Source organism: Saccopteryx leptura, chromosome 1 (genome assembly GCF_036850995.1).
Source record: "Saccopteryx leptura isolate mSacLep1 chromosome 1, mSacLep1_pri_phased_curated, whole genome shotgun sequence".
NCBI lineage: Eukaryota > Metazoa > Chordata > Mammalia > Chiroptera > Emballonuridae > Saccopteryx > Saccopteryx leptura.
In genome coordinates this window covers 324,555,045-324,582,546 of record NC_089503.1, presented here as the reverse complement: position 1 = coordinate 324,582,546, position 27,502 = coordinate 324,555,045, and the positions used below count along the sequence as shown (strand labels likewise).

General features: G+C 38.4%; 1 protein-coding gene across 1 annotated transcript in view; it reads right to left on the bottom strand.

Annotated features, from left to right (window-relative positions):
• ASCC3 (activating signal cointegrator 1 complex subunit 3) overlaps window positions 1-27,502 on the bottom strand; it is a 351,207-nt gene that overhangs the window by 4,760 nt on the left and 318,945 nt on the right. Inside the window, exons 38-39 of the mRNA XM_066358816.1 lie at window positions 4,024-4,175; window positions 1,694-1,841 (exon numbers count right to left, since the gene is read on the bottom strand). Of these exons, the coding sequence (XP_066214913.1) occupies window positions 1,694-1,841; window positions 4,024-4,175 (300 nt within the window). The remainder of the gene's footprint in view (window positions 1-1,693; window positions 1,842-4,023; window positions 4,176-27,502) is intronic.

The following is a 27,502-nucleotide window of genomic DNA, read 5'->3' as shown; positions in this document are numbered from 1 at the left end:
TGTTTTCAGTTATTAATAACACACTGGGATTTTGCTTTATAAAAGTCAGACCTGGCTTTTATATATAGGCGTTTTTTTTGTTTTTTTAACATTTAATATTATTTTTCATCCTCAGTATATACATATATGTTGGGCGTGTGTATGTGTGTATATACACACATACACATAAGTATATAAAACATGAGCTATTTTTACAGAAACTGCTAAGACATTTCAATACCAGCCAAACATATTTATCTGAGGATTAATCTTCATCTATTGAATCAGGCAGGAGCACTGCCATGCATACAATTATTTAATTAGCAGCCAAATCCTCTGCCAGTCAGCAGCCGTTCCAGGCATACTGATGGGGCAGAAGATGCAAATCTCACAGTCGTACTGCTTTTTCTCATTACTACTGCAATTAGCACTTAAATTGATGCTTTAAACATACTAATTTCTGGAATAATTCAGGATTTGTATGTTACCTGGGATCGCCTCACTGCAGAGCCAACACCAGATTGCTCTGCATATTGAAGCACTTTTGAGCCAAATAACCATCATCATATCAGACTGAGCCAATTTGCATTTGGTTTTAAAGATAACAGAATGGCAATTTATGCAAATAAATTAAGTAAGTTTACTTCTGAGTTCTCCCTGAACTAATTATAACAATGTTCTAATTTTTCATCACATCTAAAACTTGGCTTGAAATCAATGTATGCTATACTAGAAATCTGTTGCTGCTAATGGGAGCCTTGTTTTGATTTAAATACATTGTTTTTATTCATAATTTTGATGGTAATTTAGTTAGAAAGGTAGGCACTTATTATGAATATTTAAATAGTTTTCGGTGCCAATTTTGGGTTCAACAGAAATTGAACAATCAGACTTTAATGCCTGTTATACTTTTTCCAAGTCTTGCTCAAAATTAAGTTTCACTGGAAAAAAAATGGCATGGTTTAGAAGTTTCTTTATTTTAATACCTGTATTTACAAGTCAGTATTTTAATTGTGTTACAAATCCTGAATGTTTATACTTTGACATGTTTAGGGTAAAATTGCTTAAGACTTAAAAGTCTAGATATGCCAAATATTTCTGGCATCTTTCATTCATATTTTTGGCATTCCAAAGATGGTTTGGAGAGATGACTTATGTTGTCTTTCACAACATAGATTTAGCTAAGTTCTGTGTTATGCAAATGAGGAGTTCATGTGAAGGAATACTTTAGAATCTAGTTACAATAAAGTTAGATTAAAGTAAGGGTGGGGAATCATATAAAAGTGAGGAAATTGCATGAAAATATACTAGAACGTAAATTAAGAAGAACTATCCTGAAGGGAGGAGAAATGCTCCTGGGTGATGGACAAGCTATATTAGACTTTTCTCAGCCAGATACTGAAACAAATTCTAATAATGCCAGTGCTACATCTAATTATTGTGAAGGTCATTAGATTAATATCATTTATTCAGCCCTTATTCTATATCAGGAACTACATAAAAGTTTACATAGTACTATTTGGCTTAATTTTCACAAGAACTTCATGAGACGGATATGTTGTTTTCATATTCATAATCATGGTTAGTAAATTGTGGAAAGCACTAAAATCCAGGTGAGACTGACTCCAATAACCAATGCTCTAAGTTAGAAAACTCCTGGTATAAATTTCAAGCAGAGTAAGGGAGCTTCCAAACATGGAAGGGATGGACTTACCTGCTTCATTTTTGCGGCTGGCAGCTCGTTTTCTACCATGGAGCTGAACACAGGCTCTTTCCCTCCGCAGGCATGCATCAGTTCAGGAAGGCACTCGATGAAGCCATGGCACCCAGCACGGGAGCCCTTTAGACCTGGGCTCCATTTCCTAAGAAATTATATCAACATCAACCAATAATTCTTTCATAGCACAAGTGAGATTTTCTGACGATGGCTTATATACAATTTGAACAGTTTATCAAAATTAAGATTACTGTAATTTTTTTTCTTTGAGCAAGAGAGACAGATAGGGACAGATAGGAAGGGAGAGAGATGAGAAGCATCAATTCTTGGTTGCAGCACATTAGCTGTTCATTGATTGCTTTTTCACATGCACCTTGACTATAAATGAGCCAATGGCCCCTTGCTAAAGCCAATGACCATGGTCTTCAAGTCTGAGACCTTTGGGCTTAAGCCAGTGATGATAGGGTCATGTCTATAATCTCACGCTCTCGCCAGCGACCCTGCCCTCAATCTAGATGCGTCCATGCTCAAGCCAGCAACCTTGGGGTTTTGAACTTGGGTCCTTTGCATCTCAGGCCAATGCTCTATCCATTACACTACTGCCTAGTCAGGCAGATTATTGTAAACTTTTTAAAGGCTGTTATTAGTAAGCTTCAAAATCAGCCTGCATTCTTTAAGATATCAACCCAAGATAGGATCACTATCGCTACATAAATAATTAGGGTTTGTCTTTCTATAAAAACTAATGTTCTACACATGGATAAAAATTACTGAACTGGAGCCCTGACATGTTTTTAATGGATACAGACAAATTACTCTAATGTCATTACTTAAATAAAGTTGTCATTGTGAATAGTTGGGATTATACAATTAAAAGTACATTTTGGGAATCTTTGCGATTTATAGTAGAAATATATTTATACAGCATAAACAGTGGTGATTCCCAGGGACACAGTCCACCTAAATCTTATTCTGTATTTGCTGTTTATAGAGCAAAAAGAAACATAAAGTTAAAATTATACAAATATAGCACTTTTCAGGTTGACAGTAAAGAAATGGATCCAACCTCACAGGCCCCAGAAGCTTCCATAACCCTGTGTGCTGTGTCAGGGTAAGCACCCCTGACTGCCGGCTTTACTACTGAAACCCAACTCCCAGCACTCTCAGTGCCGTACTGGAAGGGTTCCTGAAACTGAGCTGCAGACAGATGAGATATCAGCTTCTCCCCTCCTGCCACCTGCTGCTGGTGTGGCTCACTCTCTGAATGTGCCTTTTGGTTTCCAAGGAACATCCCGTGGTAGGGTCTCAGGATCATGGAAACTGCTGCCCTGGAACTCACCAGAGAGAAACTGAGGAACGTTCGTGAAGAGCCCCCATGTGTATCTGAGGTTCTGGTTGACACGGGTATCTAGACGCCTGGAATGACTGCCATTCCTAGTCCAACAGGTAGAGGGTACACGACAGCCACCTGCAGTCAGACTGTTTTGCTTGTCTACATGACAATGAACCAAAATTTTGGCTGTAAAGTATTTCTCTACCGGTGTGAAACAAATATTTTTACTTAAATATTGCCAACCTTGCTTGTACTATGTACTGTTCTTTTTCTTGCTAAAATATTTGCAGTCATGTACATAGGACCTATGGGTTAAATAGCTTGATGATAATATTTATATAAATTTAAAATTTTTTTTAAGTACTTTTATTTATTGATTTCAGAGAGAGAGAAAGGAAGGGAGACAGCAACAGAAACATGGAGATGTTCCTGTATGTGCCCTGACTGGGGATTGAACCGGCAATCTTTGTTCATTGGGATGATGCTCTAACCAACTGCTATCCGGCCAGGGCATAAACTCATCTTTTAAGCACAGATTATATCTTGAGATGATAGTATATATAACTACCCAGTTTTGGACATTTTATAGATGCACAATTTACTTTTGAAAATGGATTTCAGATCCCTTAAATCTATTCTGCAGTAACAGAAATTGTTAATTTATTTAGTTTTGGCTGCACATCAGTTTTTCTTTTAAAATAAAGGTTGATTTTGTAAAGGAATAAACAGTTAAAATAGAAATGTATCCAAGATTGCCAAGTGAAAAACAATTTAATAGAAGGCTAAAATGAAGTGTGGTTCAGCTTGGGACAGGATCAAATTCCAAGTGAGAACATTACATCACTACGTCACATCTCCCTCTAGTAAGCAGGGGTATTATCACTGTAAAGAATCAGTAGTCTAGGAACAACCTGAAAATCAAGTGACCGCACATATAAAGAACATAATGCTTTGAAATTTAAAAACCATTTGCACTGAAAACAAAACCAATTACCTGAAAATATGAAGATGGTGGAGTTCTATGTTTGGTATTGTAAGAAGAGAGGAGTCTTTTAACCACCGGCCCTGGATCACCATCTGAACCAGGCTGGTGATGTTCAGGGCAGTCACCAGCCAGCCCTGATTGGCAGCCACATCGAGCATTGCCTGAACAGGAAAAATGCACAGGTTACAAGAATAGCATAACACCTGCCCTCTTCACTGGAATTTGACATCAGCTGTATTGAAAAACAAACAAAAAACAACAAGCCTTTTACCTCTAAATGTATAATTAAAATAAAACCCAGAAAATAAATTATAGTTAGATTAAAGGGAATCAACAAGCTCCGACTTCATTTACTGCACAGCACTTCCTACAAAGTGCCAAGCATTTAGCTTTTGGGGGGCAGCAGATAGCCAGATAACAGAGGCTCACAAGAATAAAACCAAGAGAAAAATTCAGTGTCCTTTGAGAGCAAATAGCTATCTAATTCGCTGTACCAAGAGCAGTAGCAGCTACGTTTAAAGAGTAAATTGCAGGTAGTTTTTTCCAAATTTAAAATCAATAATGGTAAGGTGACAGGAAGTTAACTCATCAAAAATATATTTCCCCCAAAAAGAAGGCTAAAGCCAGAGTCCTGGTTTTCAATGGAAATAATATACTACACACTAGCAAAGGTGGCGACTAGCCAGCAAAGCGTGTGAAATGATGAGAAGTTATTCATATTAGTCTATACATTTAATCTAATGTTTTATGGATAAACAAATGCTGTATTTGCTTAAAGCAAAAACTAAACAGTGAAATCTTAGTTAAACAGAGGAGAAGTTTACACAGGCAAAGCTATTTCAATTAAATTAGCTTCTGGAGAATGCTGACTTAAGGACACATAAGTTAATATGATTCACAGCCGCTCCTTTATACAGTTTGAGGGGTGTTCTCTTTTGTTTTGGGAAATAAATAGATGAAAGTAAGAGAAAGGAGCTGCACCTATTATGTGCTTAAAATGATATTGATTAGTAAATATTTCACCAATAGTAAAATACATATTTATCAAATGTTATACAAAATCTCTAAGCATATTTTTAGAAATAATTTTAAAGTATATTATTTTAGTAAAATTATAATTTTTAAAATTTATAAGTTAAATGTGGTGACACCAGTCTATAAGAACATTCAGGTTTCTGATAAATATCTCTATAGCAAAATTAGTCATACTGCTTAGTTCCACTGAGGAAGACACATTTTTCTTTGAAGTTCTGAATTTCCTATTCTATGTTCTTAATTTACAAAATGTGAAATAAGTTTTAAAAGCATCTGTCTAAACCAATCTGTGGTCTTTTTCTATACATCACGGGGGAAGAGCTCGAGGGGTTTGGATTCGGTTACTGCAGCAGAATGGTCAGACTGATCTTGGGCACCATGAGTCTACTAATTATACATCATAAAGCCTGAGTGTTGGTACAATATATAGATTTATATTTATGTGTATGTGTGTACAGCAATGTGTGCACATGAACAAATGTACATGTTCATAAATCAGGAAAAAAGCTACTTCTACTTTCCTATTTCTCTGCAGAGCTGATTAAAAACACTGTGCCTTTCTTTGAAGTGCATGAGACAAGCAGGTCATGATGGACATCACTCAGATTAAAAAAAAAGCCCTAGTTCACAAGTCACAACTCTTGAGTTTTCTAAAGGAAAAGAAAAGGAAAAGAGGAATGAATAATTATATCTAATCCAGTATGATGATGATGTTAGAAGTTGTAATGTGGAGTAACTATGGTGATTTTACATTACAACTTGACTGGGAATAAATTCCAGACCAAAAGCCCACAAACTAGAAGAGCTGGATGGATGAACCATATGTCTTTATCTTTGAAGTTTTCATGACGAAGTTGAAAGATTGCATAAAATTTATGAGATTTCCCCACAATTTTTCATTGTGTGATCCAGATGTGAAAATGTAAAAAATCATGCAAAGTGATTGCATACATGAAATAAATGAAAAGCCATAACATGAATTGAAAACTATTATTTATCTTGTTTTAATTTAGAGAGAAGTCAGGTGGGGAGATCAAGAATCTGGTACGATAAAGGTTCTGCGATGACTCAAACGTGATGAACCACGTTGGGTCACTCAGTTTCTGCTCCGTCTCCCCCCAGGGGCCCTGCTTTCTTTGTCCCCCTGCCCCAGCACTGTCTTCGGGTAGACCCTCACCAACTCAGCTGAAATATTATCAATACCCCTTTATTCTCATTCTCATCTAATTTTCCTTCAATTCATAGTTTTTTATTGTTACAAAAGTAAATTTTCACAGAGGCAACCCTGATCCTGTTATTTCTCTGCTTAAATTTCTTCAATGGCTTCACACTGTGCAGAGGACAAAAGCTCTGACAAGCTTCTCTGTATGACAGTGAACACCCTGTGATCCAGCTGTTCTTGGCACAGCACTGGCCTCTTCCCACAGCACTGCTAAATCGCTGCTACTCCCCCACATTTGCCCCTGCTCTGAATGCCCTCTTTCCACAAGCACTGCTCCCTCACCTCATCTACCTAGAAATTCCTGTTCATCCTGTCAGTCTGGTTCAAATGGTACTTCCTACTGTGAAGTCTCCCTGATTCTTCCAGATGGACTGCAGGGACTTCTTTTTCCATGTGTCTGCTGCTCCTGACACATGCCACCATTATCCTATTGTGATTCTTTGTTTACACATCTGCCTTTAAATGACAAGACTCCTTGACAGCAAGAATCTAGAAATATTCTTTGCCACTCTACTCTTTGCACAGTGCACTAAAAAATACTGCTTTTATTAGTAAAAATTCAATTACGATGATAACAACAGCTGCCTAAGTTACTGCACATCTCCCAAAGGCAGCAGAGTTGTGGGGGGGTTCACAAACTTTGTCAGATAGCCATAGGTTTGAATCCTAATTTTGTCCTACTTACTATGTGTAAATTTTGGGAACTCACCTAACTCCACCATGACAGAGTTCTCATTTTTAATAGAGGTATTATCCCTCCTTGTAGGGGTGCTATGAGGGTGCAATAAAATAATGTACATAGAAGGTATCTAATATACTGCCTGGAACACAGAAGATCTCAATAAACAGGTACCTATTTTTAAAGTTCTTCTATGATGAAGAACTAAAACAGTCCGTTCTTTCTAACAAATGTCTTTTGGGCCTGTCGGTGTTGACTGCTACGCTGAGCAGTACAGGCCTTCAAGGGGCAGGGCACGCCAGGCTGGGCGCAGAGGCATGGAGCAGGCGGAACACTCACTAGGAGAGATGTGCAAGTACAAGGGAGCCAGGGAAAAGGCCACAGACAGACCCTGCGGCTCAGGCCAGAGTGGGTGTGTGGCCTTGGGTCTCAAACAAGCCACACTACTGTTCCGAGGTACATACCTGAAGGGGCCACGGCCAAGGAATGGGCCCTGTAAATGGGCGTGAGGGTCCTGGTGGCCTGAGCCTGGGATGGACTCCCTCCGTCTCACTGCCCTTTATGGTAGCAGTCTTCTTGGTAGATAAGGATTAACAGGTATTTGCTCCTCTCTAAAGTGGGGCTGGCTTTGCTAACAGTGATGGCTCATTCCCCCAGTTTACCTCCAAGTGCTTTACGGATATATAATACTGAACAGCCAAAGGTTGTTTCAGTACACTGAGGAGACAGACTGCGGTCATTCTTTACCAGCTGAGCATTAATAGTAGGCAAATGTTCGGTTCCTGTTTACCGCCAGTCCACTTTCTACTTGGCCTGCTACCTACCAGGCAAAGCTAATAGGGTTCTAAGTACTGCATAGGTAACAAATGGATGGGGGCTGATTCTGTGCATGAAACTTTCTCCTACAAAATCAGTTAAACTCACAGTTCCTTGTCCTGTCCAGCTGTGACAGAATGCAAATCTGATTTACAGTACAGTATTCATATATAAAAATTACACAATTAAAACCTTATCATAAATAACACAAACTGTAGGGCTGCTATGTATTTATAGGAGAGTAGGTGATGAGTTTGGTTTGAACACATTTTAACTAAGGTGCCAGTATAAAACCTGAGAAGTCCAGGTAAAAATAAGATCTGGAGAGAGGGTATGGGCTGGGAGTACGGACTTCAAGATCCGGAGCACAGAGCAGGCAGCCGAAAGAGTTAAACTGAGCAGCTCTGGGCAGAGGTGCGGCTAGCAGAGTGGGGATTACCAGGAGAGGAGAACAGAAAGACAGGGAGGGTAAAGGGGTGAGGGTGTCTAAGGTACTGTCAGGACACTACCGAAATACTTGTGATTAGAGCGGTCATTTGTTAAACGTGTACTATTTGTCATACATTCTGCTGACCATTTAATGTAAGTTATTGAATTTAACCCCATTATACAGATGAAGACATTGAGGCTCACAGAGGTTAAAAAAACCATGCCTGACTAAAGATACATAGTCCTGGTAAATGGGTAGAGCTGGGATTCAAATGCTGGGGAGCTTGACTGCAAAGTGCTTACTTCTGACCAGAACAGAACACTGCCTATAATGTCCAGGATGCAAGGAATGTTGTGTGAGAGTCTCAGGGGTCCTGTATTAGACCATAAGATCCTCTGATAATGTGCTGCCAGGTAAAATGGAACTTTGAGAAGCTCTTCTGATAAGACAATGCTTAAAACAAACACTATGTTTGAAAGACGTATAAACAGACATAAAACACATGACACTGGTATGAAGATGGTATGGTATACCAGGGAGAGACTTGGCCTGACAGCTTAGATATGTGCCTTTAAATTAACTGAAAGACTTTAGGCAAATCACTTAACCACTGGTATTCATTTTTCTCATCTGAAAAATGAAGGAGTTTGATTAGGCTTGTATCTGTCTTCTATAAGCTTTACTCTTTCATCAATGAAATACCAACCTACTCATACTATACTGTAACTTATTTTTATAAAGTTTACTTTCTATCTTTCCAGGTGGACTGTAATATCCTTGAAGTCAGAGGCAGGAAAATCTAAGTAAAAAAAGAAGGCAGCACATACTGAGCACAGAATAGGCTGCAGAGAGAAAAGACCCTCCTGGGATCAGAGGAGGAGGGGGAGGCTGCTGCCACCAACGTGTGCAGGCCACACAAAAAAGAGCTTCCGCTAGTCCCTGAAGACCTCACAGTCACAGTCACTGGAGGCCAGCTTTGCGGTGAAGAAAAAGAACATTGATGGCACTCACACTGCAGGGTCTCAGTCACCTGTCAGCTGGAGGTGAGCTTTCTTGCTGCGAGAAGGTGAACTGTGAAGGAGCTGGGAAAGGTCTGGAGGAAGTACTGGGGGAACTGAAGATGTAAACAAAAACTAGCACAGCACTGAGTTTCAGCAGCATGACTTTGAAACAATAATTATAGAAATTATTAGAAACAATTAGGCACTGGAGAACAACTAGCCATGTTTTATGATTTCTTTTCCAGCAATAATGACTATGATTATTTTGGGTGTTGAAGCAGGCAATTCAATTTTAGTACATATGGTGCTGAAGCGAGCAGGAAGCAGAGAATTCATATATTGATGGTTACATAGAGAGGTGACAGATTTTGGGTTGCTGGTGACATCACCGCTGAAATGGTCAACTCTAGAGCCAAACTATTTAAGGTGGCAAGTGAAGCCATAAGGGACTGAATTAATTGATGGGGAAAGGATAGATGAGATTCCAAGTCCAATGCTCAGTTTAGCTGATGTAAAGATGCTGTGATCAGAGAGGAGAGCCAGAAGGTGATATGATGAAAGTGGCAGCTAATGTGGTTTGAATACAGTAACCATTAAGAGTGGAAGAGTCTGGTGCATGCATACAATTATGACATAGAAAAGGGGATATACTAAAGCCACTATGATGACTGCAAGGCTGGGATGACTGGGATAGAGCTGGTGTTTGGGGAAGGTGAGGAAAGAGACCTAGAATTTGGTACACAGCTGACAAATCTTACACACGTTGACAGTAAAACAACATGAAATTTGAAAGGAAAGATGTGGTTGGAGAGAGCTGAGGAGGCAGGCTTTTATTACTGGAGAAATGAAAACAACTAGCCAGCTTAGGAGTTTCCGAGGGAATGAAGAATTGATGTGGTGTGTGTGTCTGCCTAGGTCTGACTAAGAGACAAGAGAGGGAAGAGTAAAAAAGAAAAAAGAGATGGACGAGGGGGGTGGGAGAGGCTAAAAACAATGAGACGTACACTTACTACATTCACACACCCCAGACCTCATCCTCAAATGGAACTGGTGGAAAACTTAAGAACTTCTGGTACTTAAGAAGTACCTGGCTTTATGCAAAGGTAAAAACCAACAACCACAATAACCACCACCACCATCATCACAAAAACCAATTCTATTTCTCACCCTCACAAACAAAAAGAAGTAGAGTTTAGAATATGGACACTCTCTGGAAGGAAATTTTTTGTACAGTAAGGCTACTAAAGCAAAAGCCATGCTTTATGACTTGAATAGACTTCATGCCCTCAATATTTATTTTGAATCAATTTCTAGAATTCCTTAATTCAACCACATTTTCATAGTGGTGTTACTCTTTCTGCAAAGGACAGATTAATCCAAATCTACAGATAGTTTTCTTATTTTCTGCTATTTTAGATTATACTTAAAAATGCAATATACTTAAAAAAACTATTTTATATCAAATAAAATAAACTTTATTGAATTATTGTGAAAAGTCCCAAACTGAACTGTATAAAATCAAACTGTACAGACAAATGCATATAGTGTTAAAAATATTTGTATAGTAAGCGCAGATTATAAAAATGTTTCCTAAACACCTCTCATTTAATCCTTAAAATACTAGCATGAGGCAGGTATTAGTATTTATTCCCTTTTCACAGGTGGAGAAACAGGCTCACAGAAGTTCAGTGACTGTATAATCACATCAATAAAGGGAGATAAAACTAAAACTTAATCTTGGTTTTCCAATTTCATATCTGTGCTCATTATACATACTACTTCTGAATGATTTACATATACTGTCTTCTTTCTCTCTCTCTTTTTTCTTCTTTTTCAAGTGAAAGGAGGGTAGATAAACAGGCATGTGCCCTGACCGTGATTCACCAGGCAACCCCTGTCTGGGGCCGATGCTCTGCCCATCTGGGGCCATGCTTGAATCAACTGAGCCATGGCTGCAGGAGGGGAAGAGAGAGAAAGAGAGAGAGAAAGAGAGAGAGAGAGAGAGAGAGAGAGAGAATGGGGAGGGGAGGATAAGCAGATGGTCACTTCTCTTATGTACCCTGACTGAGAATTGTAATTTGGGACATCCACACACCGGGCCGACGCTCTATCACTGAACCAACCAGTCAGGGCCTGTCTTATTTCAAGGAGGTCTTAAAGTGGTTTATATCTTTCCTCTTCCCTAACATAACAGAAAAATGCAAACTCCAGATAAAATTATCTCATTGTCTCCGAACAAATTTTGTCAACGCAATTCTTGAAAACCTAAAAAATTTAAATTTACTTAAATCTAACATTTAGTTATAACTACATCTTATATTTGATATACTGGCATTAAAGATCTTTTCAAACACAGATGAATTCTGGATTTAAATAATCCAATGGTAAACAGAAACTTGGAGCACTGTGACCACAAATTAAGACAACTTCATTGGAAGGAATTAGAATTACTGGCTTAGGCCACAAAAACAAAAACTGTGTCATTAAATGTACACTAAGAGGTACGTTATCAGGTAGATAACAAGTTAGATCTAAGGTCCAATATTAAAAAATTTCTAAACTTCAGTTAAAGAAGTCTGTGAATGATGACATATTGTACACATAGGGAATACAGTCAATAATATTGTAATAATTTTGTTTGGTGCCAGAAGGTTATTAGAATTGTTGTAATCACTTTATAAGGTATAAAGATGTCGAGTTAACTGTGTTGTATACCCAAAACTAATATATGTCAACAATACTTTAATTAAAAATAAAAATCCCCAAACAAAAAATGCCACCCAAATAGTCTGTGAACTTAGTTCTCAGTGCCTTCAAGATGCGCCTGTAGGGTGTATACATGGTGGCTACAGTCTCTGCCCCGCAGCACGCACGTAGACTTGCACCCTTTCTCCTTCCCGTCTCCTGAAAGCCATCCTAATGTATGCAGTGACAGTGTTGGGATTACAATAATCACATGAAACTAAGATAATGACAAAAGTTGAATGGCTAGACAATGTTGCTACTTCTGTTCAAATTAAATGACGTAAGGATAATTACTATCAGAGTTTAAGAGACAGATTTATTTAGTCCAGAATGAGAAAAAATATTTTCATTAATTTATAAAAACCAAGTTGTTATTTATGGAATATCATGAGAGTGCAAAGTAATATGCGAGGATCATCAAAATGGAAGTCTGAGAGATTCACAGCCAGGAGGAGCCTAAGGAGTAACAACTGTAACGTGGTATCTTATATGAGATCCTAGACTAGGACATTCAGTTACCCGGACAATTCTGAGTAAGTATAGACTTCAGTTAATAATAATGTGTCAATATCAGTTCATTAATTGTGACAAAAGTACCATAATAACACAACAGATTAATAGAGGAAAATGGTAAGGAATATATAGGAACTCTGTTCTATTTTTGCAACTTTTCTGTAAATCTAACTATTCTAAGATATAGTTTATTTTAAAGAGAACTATGGAAATTCATCTTAGACAGCTTGTTAAAACATTAGTTGTTTGGAAATGCACTTTTTGGTTCAAGAGCTCCCAGAAGTTTTACAATGATGGGAAAACCTGAAAAAAGCTTTCTTGACAGAATGACACACTCCTTTAAAGGCTCAGGGCATTTGTAAATAATGATACAATATTTTGTCAATAATTAAAAAGCTGTAAGTACATTTATAAGAATCTTTTTCAATAGCAACAGTTGTTCACAGTAACTTTCTCCTGAACTTTTACCCCCAGAAGGTTAGCATTCAGAAAGCTCAGCTGCTATCTAACAAACTTAATTAATCAAAAAGTCATTTCCGAGTTGTAACTATGAGTAAAAGTGCTTCAAGTGCTCTAGCAAGCCTACAAGTTAATCAAAATGCTAATGCAGTACAAATTAAAGTTGTGATTAACATTTCACAGTAGCTGCTTAAGTGAATTGATCACACAAATGGGTTAAGCATTACTCATTTCCTACAGCCCCAATCGGGAAAAGGGTTGTTATGTGGGTATGAGGGGAGGAGCTGGGGGCAGAAGGATACTTCATAATAGCATCTATCACCACTAAACCATCACCGAATTGTCATACAAAAGCTTACAGGTAGAGTCATCCAGGGGGAAACAGCCTTCCAAATTATATTAGAGTCCTTGGGGGGAGATTGCCAGTAAATCATTAAGAGTAAGTAAAGGTGTTTAACACCTCAAAATCCACACATTTGTGTTAGTTTTGGAAATGTTAATGAATCAGCTCTGTGTTGCTTCTGGAATAGGAAATGGTGCTTTGTTTTAGGTTGTGTTTTGTGTGTTTTACTCTGGAATTAAAATGTATCTTTATTTTGGATGAGAATTCTGCACCCTAGTGTGGACCTTTGCACTTGGAAGAATAATCACTCAGGATTGAATTCATTTAGAATTACTTGTCTTTAAATAGCCATCCATTAATAAAACTCCATCAGGCTCCTATGGCAGGATATGAGCTCCTAGCAGTCTGGCCAGGAAAGCAGCCTGAATTAGACTTCCCCGCCTCTATGAATTTGATAAGGTCACGCTAATGTTTACAACAGACTACATTTGTTGGTAGACAATTCAGATTTGGCAGCTAATCTTAAAAACATTATGAGAATCGTCACACAATAAATCGCCCTTTCAATCCACTCCTAAGAAAAAACTAGCCAGGAAAAAGTGAGATATTTATTTAACCCATTCACCCACGACACACAGATCTACTGTGTGCCAAGAATTATGACCAAGTCACCTTAACTCTCAGTGACATTATAAATAGTTATTGATAAACTTCCAGCATATGTTGGATGGTACAAAATTCCCCAAATGCAGGCGCATGGTGTTAACAGTCCTTAAAACATACCTATAGAAGATATGTTTAGAAACTGAATACTGTAATTTTCATTTTAGAGTCCTTTAAAGACTTGAGTTGTAGCAGTTAACTCTTCAAATTGTGAACTGCTAAATATGTATAATCTAATTTCGGAAGTTTATAAATTATTTACTTATAATCCACCTATCTTTTCCTCAAAATAATCTGAAGAAGTTTTCTGAAGCCGATGGCGCTATACTCTCCACCTAAAGACAATCTTTTCATTTGGTCCAATTATAGGCAATAAAAAATATAAAAGGATTCTACTAAGAATATGTAGGAGATTTTATTTACCATTTGTTATACCAAAACATTTCTTACAAGTCCTGGATGAAGGACTTGACCAAGTACTTCTTTTGCTAAGGCTGGCAATACCTGCACTACTTTCACTGCTAACTATTTGACCCTACGATTCTAAAACTTGTTCATTTAATTGACATCGACATTCCTCAATACATTGACAACCCGTGGAGCCTGTGCTTAGTGCACCCACAAGTAAACCATCCTCAAAGGTTACATCAGCCTTGCTCCATGGCCTTGCTCCATGGCGGTTCTATCTTCTGCTATTATCAAATATGCTTTATGATTGTTTTTCTGGCATTATCAAATATGCTACAAGTGGGGATCATTATAGAACCAGCTATAGTCACAGTATTTCTCAGTTAAAAGAATTAAATCAATAAAAATATTATTAATTTTATCTTTTTTTGCTTATTGTATTTTTTCTATACTCAGAACCTAATATGGCCATGCATATGCATCTTATTATTTAAAGTTCTTTTAAAAATAGGTTGAAGATGTAATTTTTGTTTTTGAACAGCTATGGGTTATAGAAAAAAAAATAACACTAGTTATTTGACATGTAACACACTTTAAGTTTATTAGTGTTATAAAGATGTCAAAGTATTGTTCTGAAGTTAGGCTAAACAACAACTCCATCAATAAATTTCAAGAGATCTGTTTCTGCAAATTTAAGAAGTTTCTCCGAATGAAGGAAAGTGTACAAATCCAATTCATACATTTTCTTCCCTTTATTTATGTAGCTTATAAAAGTTAATTTTTGACCAGCATCTTTTATGACAATTGAGCAAGCTTATTAATTTGAATAGTAGATGACCTACGTATTTTTTCAAGTATGAAAGAGAAGACCAGAAACTCAGTAGTTCAAAAAGACTTTGGCACTATGGAACATAATATAGAAACACAGCTTCTATACTACAGTTAGATGCAAGAATTATAAAACAATGAAAACCACGAGAACATAGCTCCTAACTTAAAGAGCTTCCTTTCAGGCACTGAATCACATATATTATTACCAAGGTAGGTCCCCCGGTTTGCCTTTGTCTACTTCCATCAGGGGAGTGGAGCATCAATTTAATCTATATAAACATGCTTCTTGGTATGCAGAATAAATAAGTTTACACTCTTCAATAGTTAAGAGGATATATTTGCTATCATTTGGGAAGTTGCTAGCTCCATATTTTGGAGCAAAGAATCTCTGAGATTGCTTATTACTATGAAAACTTTGAAGATTTTCAAAAAAGGATCAGTGACAAAGGCTAACCCCAGGGGCGCCCTATTAGTGGTAGTGGTGAATAACCAGAGAAAGAAGCCAAAAACTTAACATAATCAGAGAAGGTAAACGTTCAAGAAAAAAGAGGAACATCAAGCGTGTACATACATATTTCAATAATAAACTTATTTATGCACAGGTTGTTCTAGTGTGCATATACTATTTATTAGAGGGTCATCTTATAATTATGTAGGCACTCTTCTTTCTCTGATGGTAGTATCAGCAATCTCATCTTTCCTTCATTATTTCCAATTATTGTACGTACTTTTAGGAAAGAATGTGGAGAAGTAAATAATTAATTCATGGTCTCTCTAGCATAATATAAAACCCTTAAGGAGAATCATATGCAGTTGATACAAAAGAAACAAACAAACAGCTAGCCTATCAAATGGACACTGTACAGTGATATAATAAAGTGATTACAAATATTAACCATATTAACAAGGTCCTCTAAGAAATTGGTTAAAGTTAATTATAGACAGACTACTGAAAAGGGAACTAGAGTAATTAAAGGGACATGATTTGAGTACATGTTAAAAATAAGGAGTTATTTAAAAATTCTTAGTTTTAAAAAAGTGGAAATTCATGTTAAATTCTCACATTTTAAAACAAATTCTGACTAGACCATAATTACAATTTTAAACTCTATCTTTGCAGAAGGGAACACTTACACTATTTGACTTAGAATTGTATTTATATTGTTTTTCATGTAAATAAAAATGCTTTTAATGTAAAAACTTATAGCATTTCTTAGAGAAGATCAGAGATACTATGGCAAGATTTAAAGTCCAGGTCTCCATTTGGTTTCAGTAGGGACAGCCTCAGCAAATCACCTGTAAGTTTTTTAACTTCTTTGAACACCAATTTCTTTGCACTTTGAGAAAAAATAGTGTGAGGCAGAGAGCTAATCAAAACACCAGACAAAAGTTCAAGCTATCGCCATCAAATTTGGTACATTTATACAAGTCACTTTAATTTCTGATACTTCTTATTTGTAATTTTTCTCCATAAAAGCTAACATATATATTTAGAGTTAACATAATCAGGAAGAGGGTCTCAAAGGTAAACGGTAAATATAATCAATTCCATAGCTGTTTAATTTATGAATTAAAATATTCTAAGTAGATTAAAAATTGAGATATGTACAGAAAATTTTTACTCTTATATTGTTGGGTGGAGCCTGACCAGGCAGTGGCGCAGTGGATAGAGCGTCGGATTGGGATGCAGAGGACCCAGGTTCAAGACCCCGAGGTCGCCAGCTTGAGTGCGGGCTCATCTAGTTTGGGCAGAGCTCACCAGCTTGGACCCAAGGTCGCTGGCTCGAGCAGGTTGACTGAAGGCCTACGGTCAAGGCACATATGAGAAAGCAATCAATGAATAACTAGGGTGTTTCAACAAAAAACTGATGATTGATGCTTCTCATCTCTCTCCATTCCTGTCTGTCTGTCCTTATCTATCCCTCTCTCTGACTCTCTCTCTCTCTGAAAAAAAAATTGTTGGATGGAATGGGAATGGAAATGCTAGTTAACAGAAAAATATTAAAAGCAACCATGACAAAAACACTTTAAGTAAAAAAATTGACACAAATGACCTTTAAATCTAACCTCAAATGGGTACAGGAAGAGAAGGCTGGCTATAGTGTATATTCTGAATTTAAGCCAGAGTAAATACCACTATAACAACTATGTTTTCCTTTGTAAAAGATTATAAAGGGCATGGTTAATCAAAATTGGAGTTTTCATAATCTGAATAATGGCTCATGTAAAATGTATATTTCTAGAAAATAAAGAGAGTAACAAAAACTTCATAATTAAATGATTATGAGAAAACAAGGAACTAAAAGAACTAAGAATGAGGATGCTAAGACAGATATAATTCTCTGAGTACTCAAATTGTTGTTTACTCTAGAAACATTACCACTACTGCCCTGGTCTTGTAAGGTGTTATTTTTACTCAGACACCAGGGGGTAAGTGACTTGCTTAAGGGCCTACATGAAAATAGGACAGAGTTGAGCTTATAGTAAAAGTTGGAACCACTGAGTCCCATTCGCATAACATAAGGTCATGCTGGCGTCCTATGAGGGCAGTATATAATTTTCAATCAGCCAGCATAGCTGCAGCTTAAAAAACTCCTTGAACTAAGCTTTCTAAGGCCAACAGTATCCACTCATCAAATGAGAATAGCGTACAATCACTAAAATGGTCAATCAGTCATGGAAAAGTTAATCCACTCTTAATTTCCTCCCCAAATTTTCCAAGGTTAACCCTTGCTTACTTTTATCACAATCTTACAAAAAAATTGCAGGAATAAAAGATTCAGGATATAAAGCAGGTTGCCGTCTCTGTACAACTAAGTTTCTTTCTAGATGATTTCTGAAAAGCCAAGCAAACATTTAAGAAGGTTCTACTAATGCTTATAATATATAATAAAAGAAAATTGCACACACAATATCTAACAACAGGGAACTCATTAAGAAACTATAACCTTCGTGTCTTCACATGTCTACTATGCGGTCATTATGCTTAAGAAGAATTTTTAATGTTATAAATGGTTAAGCTAAGGAAGGTTATAAAATAATATGACAAAAATTTGTAAAAGAAACAAGTGAAAGGGCAAGAGTGTATACTTGTAAATGTACACAATAAAAGAGCCTCTATACCTAAAGACAAAAGAGAACTACAGCAGCTATTGTACTCTAGTTAATAAATTTATGTTTTGCAGAAATAATGGTAATTCTAAAACTACATCAGAAGTATGCAAGAATTGAGAAAATAAGTAAATATATTTTGATTAAGGAAAGCCAGGTTTCTTTTTTTTTTTTTTTTTAATTTTTTATTTTATTTATTTTATTTTTTTATTGATTCATTTTAGAGAGGAGAGAGAGAGAGAGAAGGAGGGAGGAGCAGGAAGCATCAACTCCCATATGTGCCATGACCAGACAAGTGCAGGTTTCAAACCGGCGACCTCAGCATTCCAGGTCGACGCTTTATCCACTGCGCCACCACAGGTCAGGCAAAGCCAGGTTTCTTAAGGGTAGAGGAAGGAGTCATAAATTAAAAAATGGAGAAGTATAAAATGAAGCCTTTGGTGTTGGGTTAAAATTGGAGGCATTAGAATGAAGTCACAATGTTATGAATTACAAACATTTTTCACATCCCTCCCACACACATATAATCATACACACACTTCTAAATAGATACACAAGTAGATATAGATGTTTATGTATACATATCTCTATTTTCTAATATTTTTCACTGAGTGGAGTCTAGAGGCAAAGACACCGAGGTAGAGATGGAGTCAATAAGTGCTCGACTTTTAGTCTTTAAAACTACTCTCTAATAAAAAGAACCAAAGTTCTTTGGAAAAATGGCAGATTCCAGGGCTGGGGCAGGGGCAAAGTACAAGATGCCGAAATGCAAGGTGGTGTTTGCAAAATGATGGGGGATGTCAAAGGAACACGGGACCCAGTGTGAGCAGCACCAGTGTGGACTCTGAGACAATGTGGCTAGCAAAATGAATGATAGTAATGGATTTTTACCCAGTAGAAGAAAACAAACACTCATAAATCCATACATACATACATATATAAATAACTAAAGTAAATAAATGAAGGAGAAGGGGAAGTTCTTTTTTACAGTAAATTCTTGGAATGGTGGACATAGAAAATCATGACGGTCATTTTTTCAGACAAAACTCACCAATGGATACTGAAAATAATATAGAAAAGTAAGATGAAAAACAGGATATTTGTATAATCCCAAATCTCTAAGTATCTCCCACAATATATCTATTAATTATAAAAAGGAAATAAGTAACTTTACAATGGAGAAGCCTGGCAGACACCACCACAAGTGTGCCAAGGAAACGTCAGCAGTAATGAGACATCCTGGTCACAGGCTTCCTGATGGTACACTGAGAGACAAAACATCACACCTGTGGGATTCCTGCCCATACATGTAACGCCAATGTAACTATGAAGAAACATTAGACATTCGGCAAACTCAAACAGGGATAATTCCATAAAACAATTGGCCAGTCTCTTCAAAAGTGCCAAGGTCATGAAAGTCAAGGAGGCACAATAACTAAATGCAATGGAGGATCCTGATCCAGAGGAAAGGCACTGGTGAAATAAAATGCAACTTGATTATACTTGAATGAGCTCTGTAGTTAAGGACTAAATTAGTACAGTGGTACCTTGAGATACGAGCAGACCAACATACACATTTTTTTTTTTTTTTAAGATACGAGCTGCGACTTGGTCTGTATTTTTGTTTGAGATCCAAGCGAAATTCCGAGATACAAGTTGTGATTCGGGAAGCTGCCGCTAGTTAGCGCATTAGCGCACGGGTCCAGTATCAGCAGCACAACATCAGCATCTCGTTCTTTCTCACATGTTACCCGCAGAATCAAGTCAAATCTTGTGCGCTGTATTCGTTCTTGCATCATTTTTGCATTTTTTACTAACTTTTTTGTGTACTATCATGGGGCCGAAGAAAGTGAGTATAAAGGACAGTGGTGAGAAGAAGAAGAGAATAATGTCAATAGAAGTAAAGCAACCTAGCGTGCGGAGGACCCGGGTTTGATTCCCAGCCAGGGCACACAGGAGAAGCGCCCATTTGCTTCTCCACCCCTCCACCGCGCTTTCCTCTCTGTCTCTCTCTTCCCCTCCCGCAGCCAAGGCTCCATTGGAGCAAAGATGGCCCGGGCGCTGGGGATGGCTCTGTGGCGTCTGCCTCAGGCGCTAGAGTGGCTCTGGTCGCGACATGGCGACGCCCAGGATGGGCAGAGCATCGCCCCCTGGTGGGCAGAGCGTCACCCCATGGTGGGCGTGCCGGGTGGATCCCGGTCGGGCGCATGCGGGAGTCTGTCTGTCTCTCCCCGTTTCCAGCTTCAGAAAAAAAAAAGAAAAAAAAAAAAAAAAAAAAAAGTAAAGCAAGAAATAATAGAAAAACACGAGCATGGTGTACGAGTGATTGAACTGGCAAGGCTGTACGACCGCAATACATCTACAATTTGTACCATCTTTAAACAAAAGGATGCCATCAAAAGTGCAAGTCCAGCGAAAGGAACTACAATTCTGTTCCAATTAAGGACAAATATCCATGAAGAAATGGAGAAGCTTCGGCCCTGGCCGGTTGGCTCAGCAGTAGAGCGTCGGCCTGGCATGCAGGGGACCCGGGTTCGATTCCCGGCCAGGGCACATAGGAGAAGCGCCCATTTGCTTCTCCACCCCCCACCCCCTCCTTCCTCTCTGTCTCTCTCTTCCTCTCCCGCAGCCAAGGCTCCATTGGAGCAAAGATGGCCCGGGCGCTGGGGATGGCTCCTTGGCCTCTGCCCCAGGCGCTAGAGTGGCTCTGGTCACGGCAGAGCGACGCCCCGGAGGGGCAGAGCATCGCCCCCTGGTGGGCAGAGCGTTGCCCCTGGTGGATCCCGGTCGGGCGCATGTGGGAGTCTGTCTGACTGTCTCTCCCCGTTTCCAGCTTCAGAAAAATACAATACAAAAACAAACAAACAAACAAAAAAAGAAATGGAGAAGCTTCTGCTGGTGTGGGTGAAAGAGAAAGAGCTGGCAGGAGATACAGTGACAGACACTGTAATATGTGAAAAGGCATGTATTTATATTATTTATGACGACTTGAAGAAGAAAGAACCATCAACCTCAAAAGAGGCAGCAGAAGATACGTCTAAGACAAGTCATGGCTGGTTTGAAAATTTCAAGAAGAGATCTGGCATCCACTCGGTGGTGAGGCATAGTGAAGCTGCGAGTGCTGACGTTAAGGCAGCTGAGGAGTACATCGCGCATTTTGCTGCGCTTATCGCAAAGGAAGGCTACATCCCCCAACAAGTGTTCAACTGTGAAAAAACAGAATTGTTTTGGAAAAAAATGTCCCGGAGGACTTTCATCACCGCAGAGGAAAAGAAGCTGCCAGGCCATAAACCTATGAAGGACCGTCTGACCCTTGCATTGTGTGCAAATGCTAGCGGTGACTGTAAAGTAAAGCCACTGCTAGTGTATCATTCCAAAAATCCTCGAGCCTTTAAGACTCACAAGATTCTTAAAAGAAAAACTGTAGGTTATGTGGCATGCCAATGTTAGGGCATGGGTTACACGGCAGTTATTGAATGGGTAAATCTCATCTTTGATCCTGCAGTGAAGAAATATTTTCAAGAAAATAAACTCACAATGAAAGCATTACTAATCTTTGAAAATGCTCCAACCCACCCACCTGGTCTTGAAGATGACATTCTCAATGAGTTCAAATTCGTGAAAGTCCTCTACCTCCCACCCAACACGACTTCCATCTTGCAACCTATGGATCAGCAGGTCATTTCCAATTTTAAAAAGCTTTACACAAAGCACTTGTTCCGCCACTGCTTTGAGGTGACTGAGAATACAAATCTAACCCTTTGAGAGTTTTGGAAAGATCACTAAAACATCGTGATATGTTTACGCATTATTGACTTGGCATGGCAAGAGGTCACAAGAAGAACCTTGAACTCGGCATAGAAAAAGTTATGGCCTGATGTTGTTGCAGACAGGGACTTCAAAGGATTTGAACCAGAGACCAAGACCGAGGTAGAAGCGTTAGAGGAGACTGTGTCCCTCGGAAAGTCGATGGGTCTGGAGGTAGATGAGGGTGACATAAATGAGCTCGTCAAGGAACATGAGGAGGAGCTCTCAACTGAGAAGTTGAAGGAGCTACAGATGATGCAACATAAGGAGGTTCTGCAAGATATTAGTAGTGAGGAGGAGGTAGAGTCGGAGGAAGTGATTTCTACAAGTGAAATTAAAGAAATGCTGGCAATGTGGGAGAAGCTTTCAAGTTTCACTGAAAAGAAACACCCAGAAAAAGTTTCAACTGGTTGTGCTTCAGCACTTTTTAATGACACTTGTTTGTCACATTTCCGTAACATTTTAAAAGGCAGGCAAAAGCAAACCTCTTTGGATAGATTTTTATTCAAAAGTCCTGCAAGTGAAAGTGCCGAAAGTGCAGCCAAAAAGGCAAAAACAGGTGATGATTAAATAAAAAATTCGTAATGTTAAGCTTAGGTTAAGTTTAAAGTTAAGAAAGTGCATTTTTTTTTTTTTTAAATTAAATTTTTATTAATGGTAATGGGATGACATTAATAAATCAGGGTACATATATTCAAAGAAAACATGTCTAGGTTATTTTGTCATTAAATTATGTTGCATACCCCTCGCCCAAAGTCAGATTGTCCTTCGCCACCCTCTATCTAGTTCTCTGTGCCCCTCCCCCTCCCCCTAACTCTCCCCCTGTCCTCCCTCCCCCCACCCCTGGTAACCACCACACTCTTGTCCATGTCTCTTAGTCTCATTTTTATGTTCCACCAATGTATGGAATCATGTAGTTCTTGTTTTTTTCTGATTTACTTATTTCACTCCTTATAATGTTATCAAGATCCCACCATTTTGCTGTAAATGATCTGATGTCATCGTTTCTTATGGCTGAGTAGTATTCCATAGTGTATATGTGCCACATCTTCTTTATCCAGTCTTCTATTGAAGGGCTTTTTGGTTGTTTCCATGTCTTGGCCACTGTGAACAGTGCTGCAATGAACATGGGGCTACATGTGTCTTCACGTATCAATGTTTCTGAGGTTTTGGGGTATATTCCCAGTAGAGGGATTGCTGGGTCATAAGGTAGTTCTATTTGCAGTTTTTTGAGGAACCACCATACTTTCCTCCATAATGGTTGTACTACTTTACAGTCCCACCAACAGTGAATGAGGGTTCCTTTTTCTACACAGCCTCTCCAACATTTGCTATTACCCGTCTTGTTGATCATAGCTAATCTAACAGGGGTGAGGTGGTATCTCATTGTAGTTTTGATTTGCATAAGAAAGTGCATTTTTTATAGTTGTTTTTGTGGTTTAATTTTAAGTAAAGAAAATGCAGTTTTAGTTTTGTTTAAAGTAAAGAAAATGCAGTTTTAGTTTAAATTTACTGTTAAGAAAGTGCAGTTTTAATTTATGTGTCTCCAGTGCCTGCATCCCTTCCTCCCTCCCCTCCTCCTCCGCCATTCACCTCCGTTAGCTGCACTCGTCTATCTCCAAGATAAGAATACAGTACTAAGTAACACTTTTTTCTTTTATTTCATATATTTTGTTATGCATTGGTAAAGTATACATGTGTGTTTCTTAATTAAAAACATGTTTTTTTTCATAATTTAGGATGGTTTGGGGATGTTTCACAGGGCTGGAACAGATAAAATCTATTTCAGTTATTTTAAATGGGAGAAATTTGTTTGATATACAAGTTGACTGACTTACGAGCTCGGTTACAGAATGAATTAAACTCATATCTCAAGGTACCACTGTACTGTGGCTAGATGTTAACATTAGGAGAAGTTGGGTAAAGATTACACTGAAATTTTGTTGTACTATCTTTATAAATTTTTTAAAATTAATTAATTTAGACAATGAAACTTAACAGGGTGACATTGGTCAATCAGAGTACACAAATTAAAAAAAAAACATCTCCACATCATTTAGACAGCTGATTATGCTGTATACCCATCACCCAAAGTCAAATCATCTTCTGTCACTCTGTATTTTGTTTCTCTTTAAGCCTCCCCCCTTTACCTCACCCCCTCCCTCTCCTCACTTCCCCTCCTCCTGGTAACCACTGCACTTTCATCTATGTCCATGAATCTCAATTTTGTGTCCCCCCTATGTATGGAATTATATAGTTCTTGGCTTTTTCTGACTTACTTATTTCACTCAGTATAATGTTATCAAGGTCCATCCATGTTGTCGTAAATGGTACTATGTCATTATTTCTTATGGCTGACTAGTATTCTATTGTATAGATGTACTACATCTTCTTTATCCTATCCTATATTGAAGGGCATTTTGGCTGTTTCCATGTCTTGGCCACTGTGAACAATGCTGCAATGAACATGGGGGTGCATGTGTCTTTACGTACCCATTTTTCAAGTTTTTTGAATGTATACCCAGTAGACCCATATGCTGGGTCATATGGTAGTTCTACTCTTAATTTTTTGAGGAACCAGCATACTTTCTTCCATAATGGTTGTACTACTTTACATTCCCACCAACAGTGAATGAGGGTTCCTTTTTCTTCATAGCCTCTCCAGCACTTGTTATTACCTGTCTTGTTGGTAATAGCTAATCTAACAGGTGTGAAGTGATATTTCATTGTAGTTTTGATTTGCATTTCTCTAATAGCTAGTGAAGATGAGCATTTTTTCATATATCTGTTAGCCATTTGTATTTCTTCTTGGGAGAAGGATCTGTTCATATCCTCTTGCCATTTTTTTATTGGGTTGTTTGCTTGTTTGTTGCTGAGTTCTCTGAGTCCTTTATATATTTTGGATATTAGCCCCTTATCTGAGCTGTTGTTTGAAAATATCATCTCCCATTTAGTTGGTTGCCTACTTATTTTGTTGACAGTTTCTTCTGTTGTGCAGAAGCTTCTTTGATGTCGTCCCATTCATTTATCTTTGCCTTTATTCCCTTGCCTTTGGAGTCAAATTCATAAAATGTTCTCTACTGCCAAGGTCCATGAGTTTAGTACCTATGTTTTCTTCTATGTAATTTATTGTTTCAGAATCTTATATTTAGGTCTTTGATCCATTTTGAATTAATTTTTGTGCAAGGAGACAAACTGTAGTTAAGTTTCATTCTTTTGCATGTGGTTTTCAATTTTCCCAGCACCATTTATTGAAGAGGTTTTCTTTTCTCCATTGTGTTTTTGGCTCTTTTATCAAAGATGAACTGACCATATATATGTGGCTTTATTTCTAGGTTCTCTATTCTGTTCTATTGGTCTGTCTATTCTTCTGCCAGTACCATGCTGTTTTGATTATCGTGGCTCTGTAGTCTAGTTTGAAGTCAGGTATTGCAATGCCACCAGTTTCATTTTTTTTCCTTTGGATTACTTTGGTTATTCGAGGTTTCTTATGATATTTTGTTCCATTTACAAACCTTTTTAAAACATTTATTTTATTGGTTTAAGAGACAGGAAGGGAGAGAGCATGAGAGACACAGGAACATTGATCTGCTCCTGTCTGTGCCCTGACCAGAGACTGAACTGGCAACCTCTGTGCTTTGGGACCATCAGAGGTGAATTTTACAGCGGACACACTGGGTGCGCAGCCTAGGTCCTGACTTCTGAAAGGCCCCGCAAAACCCGAACTTTACACTTTTTTCTAATGACAAGAGGCCCAATATTTTTTCTGTGCCTGGGGCCTCAACTGACCTTAATCCACCTTTGGGGACAATGTTCTAACCAACCGAGCTATCCGGACAGGGATCTTTACAAACTTTTTATATAGCTAAGGTTATTTCAAAATAAATTCATTAACAAAAAGAAAAGCTTATATTCATGGGGGTGAATATGTAATTACTATGAATGACTAATTTTAATATGTTGTTTTTCCAAATTTTCTATAATGAAAGATACTTATTTTTTCTTTTTGACCGAGACAGAGAGAGAGTCAGACAGAGGGACAGACAGCCAGGAAGGGAGAGAGATGAGAATCATCAATTCTTTGTTGAGGCACCTTAGTTGTTCATTGATTGCTTTCTTATATATGCCTTGCCTGGGGGCTACAGCAGAGCGAGTGACCCACTGGTAAAGCCAGCACGCTTGGGTTCCAGCCAGCAACTTTGGGCTTCAAGCCAGTAACCTCTGGGCTCAAGCCAGCGACCATGGCATCATGTCAATCCCATGCTCAAGTCAGTGACTGACCCTGTGCTCAAGCTGGTGAGCTTAAGCACTTAAGCTGGTGACCTCGGGGTTTCAAACCTGGGTCCTCCGCATCCCAGTTCGAAGCCCTATCCACTGTGCCACTGCCTGGTCAGGCTGAAAGATATAACTTTTATAATTAAAGAGTAAACTACTCCTCTTCAGATGTTATTTAAAAGGATCAAAAAATATTCAAAAAATGTAAATATCATCTCAAGAAACTATATAAAATATCTAATAGAGGCTAAAAGCACCTGACTAAATCCTTTTTCCTTGTATAAAATTTAGAAATAAACTCCTTTGGAAATTGCTAATTTCTATTATTTTATACCATATAATTTCTATTTATTATACCATATAGCCTTTGAATTATTATTGACTGAGTGGTGAAAAGAGTACTAGTGAGTTAAGTATCTCTTTTTTTTTTTTTGTATTTTTCTGAAGTTGGAAACAGGGAGGCAGTCAGACAGACTCCTGCATGCGCCTGACCGGGATTCACCTGGCACGCCCACCAGGGGGCGATGCTCTGCCCACCTGGGGCGTTGCTCTGTTGCAACCAGAGCCATTCTAGTGCCTGAGGCAGAGGTCAAAGAGCCATCCTCAGCGCCCGGGCCAACTTTGCTCCAATGGAGCCTTGGCTGTGGGAGGGGAAGAGAGAGACAGAGAGGAAGGAGAGGGGGAGGGGTGGAGAAGCAGATGGGCGCTTCTCCTGTGTGCCCTGGCCAGGAATCAAACCCGGGACTTCTGCACGCCAGGCCAACGCTCTACCACTGAGCCAACCGGCCAGGGCCAGTATCTCTTATGTAAGATAAATGCATGTACATCTATATAAGTATAAGTACATAATAATTTAATTCTTCCTGCAACTTCTCTTTAATCCTTTCTGACCCCTGGGTTCACTAAGGTCAGTGTTTAAGGGAAAAAAAAAGTTATAGGAAACACAAATGAGTATCTAGGGCCACAGAGAAAATGTTAGGAACTTTAACCCCTGTTTATAAAGTGTGACTAATAGAGTGGCAAAATTGCTTGACCAGGTGGTAGCGCAGTGGATACAGTGTTGGACTGGGATGCGGAAGACCCAGGTTCAAAACCCCAAGGTCACCGGCTTGAGTGTGGGCTCATCCAGCTTGAGCGCGAGGTCGCTGGC